The 8,867-nt window shown below is 43.1% G+C and overlaps 1 protein-coding gene across 1 annotated transcript; it reads right to left on the reverse strand.

The window, feature by feature from the left end:
- Positions 1–1,685: 1,685 nt before the first annotated feature.
- On the reverse strand, positions 1,686–8,865 carry pkd1l3 (polycystic kidney disease 1-like 3). The gene is made up of 19 exons (XM_031569272.1): positions 8,793–8,865; positions 8,647–8,709; positions 8,394–8,549; positions 7,885–8,003; positions 7,676–7,796; positions 7,460–7,588; positions 7,145–7,364; positions 6,630–6,808; positions 6,238–6,468; positions 6,038–6,139; positions 5,568–5,746; positions 4,782–4,928; positions 4,209–4,411; positions 3,669–3,856; positions 3,264–3,399; positions 2,943–3,138; positions 2,458–2,671; positions 2,051–2,135; positions 1,686–1,845 (listed from the first exon to the last, which is right to left on the reverse strand). The coding sequence occupies exons 1-19, from the start codon at positions 8,835–8,837 to the stop codon at positions 1,799–1,801; spliced, it is 2,760 nt and encodes a 919-aa protein (XP_031425132.1). The 5' UTR covers positions 8,838–8,865; the 3' UTR covers positions 1,686–1,798.
- Positions 8,866–8,867: the final 2 nt, after the last annotated feature.

Raw genomic sequence — 8,867 nt, forward strand, 5'->3', positions numbered from 1 at the left:
TATTTTTGCAATTCTGGGTTTACAGACCTAATTTTCATTCACTTTCATAGTCAATCTTTGGCCAATTACTGCAGGACAATAAATTCAATGTATTGGTCGTGCTTGGTTGGACACATCATCAGTGCAGACAAAAGGTTTAGTGAGAAAATTTTGCTCTGATGCCCCTATGTGCAGGATGTCATTAAGAGGAATGACCTTCATGAAATAATGCACTCTTATCAGATTTTTTTTTTAAAGACATTAGATTTAATGGAATCCAACCACAAATAGAGAAATGGTCTCTCGGTGCAAGTAAGTACATTATGAGTCACCAAAAGAAAATGCTGCTGCCCTCCCCTCACCACTTAGTTGTGTAAGTGTACGTAGTGCATTAAGATTAAGAGTTATGCCTGCAATGCCAGAGACATACTTCTCATGTCAGTGCAGGGCTAGACTGAGACAAAAAATTGGCCCTGGCGACCCACCATAATCCGACACCACCCAGCGGTACACCACTCCTTAAATATGCGTACCTATTGCACTATTCAAAGTTGAGTAGTAAGTGCTGTGGGCCATTGCAGGCCACTCACTCACTCTTGACACTGGTGATCAGAGGTGGCTGTGGAGTACACAATCTCCATACTCCAGCAGAAATAAAGGTAATTGTCAAATAAAAGGCTCTGCTAGAAGTCAAAATATCATTGCAAATTATTTAATGAAATTTAAATATACAAGTGTGTAGGTGCATGCTCAATGGCCAGCAGCACCAAACAATTTTGGTGTAGGTGGACAGCTACCCCAGAGATAGTAATCAATACCATATAGATCCTAAAGGTTACCACCATACCTGGCTGAAAATAAACATAAGACAACTTTGTTTCCTGTTGTTGGAAGTTAAAGTGTTTTTCCCCTGTAGGCTAATCCATAAGCAGGCATACATTTGACCACAGTGGAGCTACAGGTGTTGTATATTATATAGCCTTTTTGTGCATCTTTATCAAGAAAACCCTTAGCCCACTAATTCCAATAATATTATGATGATACGTTATGAACCTATGTCACTCTAGGTCATTCATAGCAACGTGGGCTTAGTCCTCCCCTTACCATTTAATAATTTGCACAGGCTTTCACAAGGGTTCAAAGTAAAACGTGTAGTTTTCATATGAATAATGAAGTGGGCACCCACATAGACGATGTGATTGATGCAGACATACACACACAGATTCGCTTTAAAAGCTAAAGACACTTGGCTTTAAACTGAATTTATTTCTGTCTTATACAGTACAACTGCTCTTGGAAGAGTTTTATGCCATGACCATCTTTGCTGAGCTTACTCAGAAACGCCTAATTTTTATATACAATATTTGTCAAAGTATTTATTTTAATGAGAATATTGAGATGAAATCTCAAATTTGGTCGTTGTCTGTCAGTTCATAATTTTCTACTGTAGCCCCTTTGTTTAGATATTTAAATATGTCACAGAAAGCGTCTTGCATTGTACATCTCTTTGTCCAGGGTGTTTCGGCCATTTTATCTAAATTTGGAAAGATATAAATACATATAAATGCAACTACAGATGTACACAGTCCATAGGTAACGGTGGTCTCTTTTTGATAGACGAACTTCACAGAGTGCACAACCATATACACATATCTGTATAGTTTTAGCTTGTTTAATTATTATATTGATACCATGAGCCTATCACAAGCAAGATACATACAGGTCATTGCCATAATTTTCATGAACTGTATGAGCAAAAAACTTATATTTGACATGTCATATATTGGGTCATTCAGGATTGTCAGTCCCCTTCTTCCCATCAGGACGCTGTCTTCCCAGAGTACTGCTGGCGTCTCCTCTCTTGCTCTGAGGAAAAAAGGATTTGAAGTCGCTCTCTAGTTTAGATCGGCTTTCAAACAACCCAAAAGCTGCTCTTTGAGAACACAACACATAATTGCACGCTACGCACTAATCCAAATAAAGACTACTCCTTGTGTTTCTCCTGTCCTGAACATGTGAATGATAAAGTAGATGACAGTAAGTGACTGAAACTGTGCTTAGTAAACATTACCTGCCAGTAGCATCTCCACCTCCTCAGTCTCCTCCACAGCTACTTGCCTCAGGATGAGAGCAAAGAAGATAGCCAGAGCTATCACCTGCAATATTACCATAAGGATTAGCTTCACGGTGAACACTTAATCTCACCAGCCTTTGAATACAGGGACACCAGGAATTATGATTATATTCCTCCTCATTTCAATTCCAAGAACCAAACTGCTGCATGAGCTGAATTGGAGATAGGTGGCAAGAACACTCAGGTATGTAAAATGTACTTCTGACATGAAAGGAGACATTCTGAGAATTCTCCACCTCCCAACCCTACCCCTCTTTGAGAGTAAGATGGCTGTGATCATGCCAGGAAATACTGTCAGTCTACTGTCCTCAGTCTACTAGCTTGCTGTAGGACTACTGTCATACCTTTAGCGGCTGCAGGACAAAGATGCTCTGGAAAAGCGACAGACCCAAGGAGATGACCCACTGAATGGACAGCTCCTTCCCATAGACAAAGCCATACAGTAGGGTGAAGAAGGTGGACACTCCGCTGATGGAGAACAGCAGGAACCAGCCCACAAATACAAACCACCAGGGGAGCCAATAAGTAGACTTCTTCTTCTGCACCACAAGCACTGGCCTGATGGAGCAGGACACAAAAAACTGGCTCACGTGGAGGAAAACTTCAATCTTTACACAGTCTCCCCTGAGGAATTCATCCAAAAGGTAGAACTAATTAAAGTAATAAATTCTGTTAAAGTACATCACAGATCGGCCTGTGTGTGTGTGTGTGTGTGTGTGTGTGTGTGTGTGTGTGTGTGTGTGTGTGTGTGTGTGTGTGTGTGTGTGTGTGTTTGTTTGTGTGCATGTGTGTATGTGTTTAGGGGGAGGTGGGTACCAACTGGTCTGACCTCTGTGTTGTGTGGCTCATGAAAACCATCTCTGCCTTCTTCAGCAGCAGTCCCATCATGCTCTTGACACAGTGGTATTCCTCCATGCAGGAGAAGGCCCCCTCTCCCCCACGCTCCAGGGACTCTGACAGATGGGCCAGCGAGTACAGGACAAAATGGCTGCAGTGCACCCAGTGAGGATCAGTCTCAGTCTCCCCTAAGGAACCAGGCCACACAGCACAACAGGGTAAGGACTTAGCAGTAAATGTGACAATTCATATCTGTAAACAACCATTGTGTATTATAGCATGAGTAGTGTATTGGTTATCTCTGTGGGCGAACCTTGCATCATATGAATGACTGAATGAATGACGTCTAGAGCTGCAGAGAGGTCTGCAGGTGACTGCAACTTCCCTGCCAGGGGCTTGATTTGATTTTTGGGGCTTTTGCTGAGCATATTCACCACATCTTCAGTTTCCTAATGAAATGACAGCAGTATAACACATCCACACTTGCTCACCACAATGTTCAAATTCTAAGAATTATATTGAAGTCCAGAAAGCCTTAGTGTGTCGGTTGAAAGCACTGCACAGCCAAAGGTCTGGTAATACATCATGCATTATACACCAGCTCTAAAAAGAAGAGTGTGTTCACAATGACTGCGTTGAGTGACTCAAGGCGGTAAGATTTTACGGAAACACACACACACACACACACACACACATCGGCCATCATTTTAAAAAGGACCTTGAGAAGTGTTGGCATGGTAACAGCCGGGGCCTTCTGGTACTGTGTTGCGCACTGCTGGGCCTTTGGTGGTTGGAGTCGTGGCCTGATGCTGCGGAAGATGGTGATTATGAGGATGTTGATGGGGAACATGAGGAGGCCGCTCTCTACACCGATGATGACCTCTGCCCAGGTTACCGCCAGTGACCCTGAAGCATCACAGGAACTTAAGGCGCCGCAGCGACACGTGGAGTGGCAATATATCTTAACAAACACACACCACTATTCAGCTGTTTGGGTGTGTCTTCAAAATACAATCAAATGTTCCCTATTTTTATGGTTCTCCGAACAAGTGTTACTATGAGAATGTTTTAAATGTTAACTGGCTATACTGAAAAGTGAGAAGTACGTATGTCACAAGGCCAAACAGTTTAGTGCTCAATCCCAGAGCCAGTGCCATTTCAATAGCACCACCCCAATATTTAAAACTCCTGTCAGAATAAACACATTCTTCAGACCAGTTGAGCTGAGCTGAGCCGACCATAGCAGAGGCTGACTCACCTATCTGGACAATAACAGGAGAGTCTTGGTCAACCGGAGCCTTCCAGAACATGATGTTGATGGCCATGGTGCAGAGCAGCAGACTCATGCAGCAGGAGACCCTCTGGGCGCGGGTGAAGGGGCTGCGGCGGGGTGGGTCCACTATGGACACCCAGATGTGCTCATCCCTGAACCCAGATGACGTGCGTGTCTGGAAGATATTGCTGAGAGGAAGGTGGGTGGTTGTTAGCATGAAGGTGGTTTCAAATTTTTCGATTCTGATCAAATGCAATTGCAAGAAGTGGTTGCCACTATGCTGATAGTACTTTGTTTGATTGTATTTTGTATTGGCAAATTAAAAGTATAGCATATATATAGATATATGTTGCAAATGTCTAACGCTGGGATATATTTAAATACACTCCCAATGCCCTTGAAAATAAAATAGCATAAAAGCGATAATTTCTACAGAATGATGATAAACTTCACTTGATAACATGATAGGTAGCAAATAACCCTAATTAATGACGCATTCTAGACCAATGGACTGTGGGTAACCATGACTACTTAACTACTTAAAGTGAGGGTGTCCACCTGAAGCTGGCAAGTTCATTTTTCTTGGCTGGGGTGAAGGTCCTCTTGATGAGCTCATCTCCTTTGTTTGAGCTCAGCCAGGTAGAACACAGAAAGTGCCAGACCTTACGAGTTTGCAGGTCTTGGATTGTGACTTTGTTCAGATACCTAGCAGGACACCCCAAAAAGGCAGAAAGCCACTCAGTCTTTCAATTATTATTTTTTATCAAAGTATTTTAATTTCTGTAATGCAGTGCTTCTCAGCGATTAGGTCTGAGGAGCAGGCAAACTGAACCGCACAGCTGTGAGAGCCAAAAACGTGCTCTTAGGATATGCAGTCACTTAAACCACACTGCTCATTAGTGTGTAACAAACACCTTTCACCAAATCACAGACATAATCAGCTCCATTCACTCGCTAAGATACTTTAGAGACAAAGGGAAAGAGCTGTGTGAGGAAGCAGAACAAAAGAGTGAATGAAATGGTAGGTCAGCCACATCATATTCATTTTCCATCTTGAAATGTCTCTGTGCTGAAGTGGCCATGCTCTCCTGTGGTAAGAGGATAATTACTTGATAATATCGCTCCCAAATTCCACCTTTAGCCCTATGATTCATATTGCAAATGTATCATAATTGACAAGGACGCCAGATGTGTCGACATCTAATTGCAGCACAAGCTTTACTTTCAGCGCTATCTTTACCACAGTTAGAGGACATTCCAAAAATACAGCAATATCTAAGAGATAAAAGCAGAGCACTTTCATTTGCTGGGCTGAGATGATGGGTCGTCAGGGTTCCTCCTCACCAGGCAGGGTGTCCTCCTGAGTTGTCATGGCACAGCCGGATGCTCTGGAGCTCACCCAGGCAGAAGGGCGTGGAGAGCATGAACATGTCCACCCCGCCTCGCTCGAACACCGGCTTGTCCGGGTCCGTGAGGTGGTGGGGCTCACTCTCTCCCTCTGTTCCCTGCAGGGCAATGGAAACCTGGGAAACAAATAACCACACAACAGTAGAAACATCAGTATTACTGAGCATAACTGACATAACTGAACCACCTTAAGATCTCGTATGGGCCACATTAGGATCAGACAATCGTGTTGAATGACTGGCCAATACTAAAACTGTGTCTGTTTTGACTTCAGAGTGATCAGTGAAAAAGAGTGCTGTCACCAATTTCGTACTCATCTGTTGCACATGAAAACAATTAGAAAGTGTGTTAGTTATTTTCATTGCCACACTACACAAATAGAAGCAGGCCGCTTCTGAGGCACTCACCACGGCAGATGTGCCTGCTCCGCTGCGGTATCCTGTCTGAATGTTCAGAATGTAATTATAGTTGGCACACGCATGGTTGTCCTCCAGAAGTGTCATCTTCCTCTGAGGAGCCAAAATCCAACATGCATCAGGCAATGAATATCTGTCGGTGTATCTGTTTGCAGTGGAAAGGAATGGGGGTCAGGGACGATGCACTATACCTTCCTCGAAGCCCGTCGGTCTGCATTGCAAGCCCACAGCAGAGTCATCAAATACAGGCCAAAGAAACAACTCAGCAGGACCACAACCACATAGTTATCTGACACTGTGGCAAAGTACTCGCTTATGCGAGACAGGTCTATATGAGTAGGTGCCACAAAGAAGGAGCTCCCGAAAAACGTCAGGTGTTTACAGAGGCACTGGGTCAACTCGGGCTCTGACTTTGGCCCCACCTGTATAGGCACACACACACACACACACACACACACAGACACACACACACACACACACACACACACACACACACACACACGTTCTGATAGTTACCCAAACTCAAACTGTAAAGAAGTATATGAGAGAGAATATGTTCACACAATGCAAAAACAATATTTACTGAGCATCCATAGGTGCTCCATGTTTCATTGCTGGAGTCCCAGAACATGCACTTAGAGGTGAATATAGTGATTGCAACTTGGAGGCCCTTGGTCCAGCTGGAGTTGAGGCTGGCATTGACAAACCAGGTCCCAGTCCTCCCACCCCAAAACTCTTGAGTCAGCAACCGGCGATAGTTATCTGGTCAACAAAATGCCCCAAAAAGATGAAATACAGCAGTGACTGCAAGATAAAATGTACAAACTGTAGCCCAGAGAATGTGCATACAGGATTTTGAAAGAGCCTGTTTGTGTATTTGACAGGGATAAAAAAAAACCATTTAACAATCTTTTGACAAACAGGCCCTTTAAGTTGAATCATAATCTCAAATGTAGTTATAAATATGTGAGCTGAACACATAGACATATTTGTTGAACTTAAAAAGAATTCGCATTTGGGCAGAATTTGCTATTTAATATTTATTGGTCACCTAGGGTTAGCCAAGTCTTAGCCAAGTGTGAAGGTGTTTCGACTTACCTTTGGAAGTCAAGAATACCTCCTTCTCATACATAGTTTCATTAGGTGAGGAGCCCGCAGCTAAGAGGAGTCGCAGAATGACATCCTTGTTGGGCTCCATAGTGAGTACCACCGTCGCGTCAGGATCTGAGACATTGAATGAGGTGATGATGGCCATTTGATTGTCAACTGTCACCTCCGTGGTAGGAGGCCTTAAAGCTCCAGAACGAGGCAGCATAATCTGTTTTGGGTGGACATGAAAACTTAACCACAGAGCGAGTGAAAGGCCATGTTACTTCCATTTATTGGAATTGACTGAAAAAATACATAATGTACCTCAATGGGCTCAGTTAGGTTGCTAACACTGATTTTGCCAGAGTTGCTCCTCAGCTCCAGACTGCCTACAGCCCCAGAGATAGGCTCATTGGATGCAGCTTCCAGTGGGTTCTGCTTAAAGCTGAACATCTAAAAGAAATAGCCTGGCCCATCAATTCATTTTCAGAAGCACCACAAACAGGGTTTCACTATGATAACACACAGTGGATCTCTAACCTCAACAGTGACGGAGGAATACTCCTGCAAAAACTCAAGCGAGGCGAGAGAGGGCAGCTTGAAGTAGAGGCCTTCTGTCTCCAAACCAACCACCAAATGTCCCATTGTATTTGGGCTATGACTAAAGAACATGTCAAACACAAAGTTAACAACCTTCCAGAGAACTGACACGAAAGAGTATTCGTTATACGAAGTTTGTGCTTACAAACCTGCTGGAGTAAATGGTGGCAGTTGGAGTCTGTACTATTTGACTGTTTGAACCACCGGTGTCCCCTGCGTGGTTGAAGGCTCCATATATTTTTAAAACCAAAGGAAACATATCTCCATACTGACAGAGGAGCACAACACAGAAAGAACTTCATTACAGGTTGGCATCATTAACATGCAGCTCTTTCACAAATGTGTGCATTCAAGGTCAAATAAGCTTGTGGTAAGAAAAGATAATAACTGAACTATGATGTCAGTAATATGAAGAGACGTGTTCAAAAGCAGCAGGAAGTAATATTTACAGTAACTCATAAACTTACAGGGAGATGTATGGAACTTATAAAACTTTTATTATACTTTCAGTGAACTAACTGCTCGATTTTCTCCCAGTCTTACTTACATCATTAAATGCAAAGCACCGATTATAGGCCTGTTTATGCACATGGTACAAAATGTTCCTAATTTGACTTTGCGGGAATCATTTCGAACAACATAGTGATTTTTGACATACCTCCTGGAGAAGGAGACTTGAGTTTGACTCACACTGTGACACAGTGTGGGAGACCATGCCTCCGGTGCAGTTGATGAGCAGCAGAATGGACGTTTGGTTGTTCTGCAGCAGACTGGGTATGTCAGTTGCATTGAGGAGAAGCTCAAGATATTGCATCTGATGGTGTGAAATGAACATGAATGTTACTTAGCCAGCACTGTGACCATGCACCAACAGTACAAAGGGAACAATGAACAAGAACATATAGTCCTACCCTCTGGCTGTGTGTGGGTCCTTCTAACATGGTCTCGCTCAAATCTAGTAAGCCAACGGCTGCCTGTTGGGAACATGACACAAGGTATTTATATGACAGTAATATAGAATAACAAAGGATATCAGAATGTCTTAATGAAATCTGACCTCTAGGAAAGCATCAAGGTCAAGCAGTTTAAGCTTGTTTGTCATGGTACTCAAATGATGCTCAATTTGTGTTTC

The sequence above is a fragment of the Clupea harengus genome, chromosome 6 (assembly GCF_900700415.2).
Source record: "Clupea harengus chromosome 6, Ch_v2.0.2, whole genome shotgun sequence".
NCBI classification, from domain to species: domain Eukaryota; kingdom Metazoa; phylum Chordata; class Actinopteri; order Clupeiformes; family Clupeidae; genus Clupea; species Clupea harengus.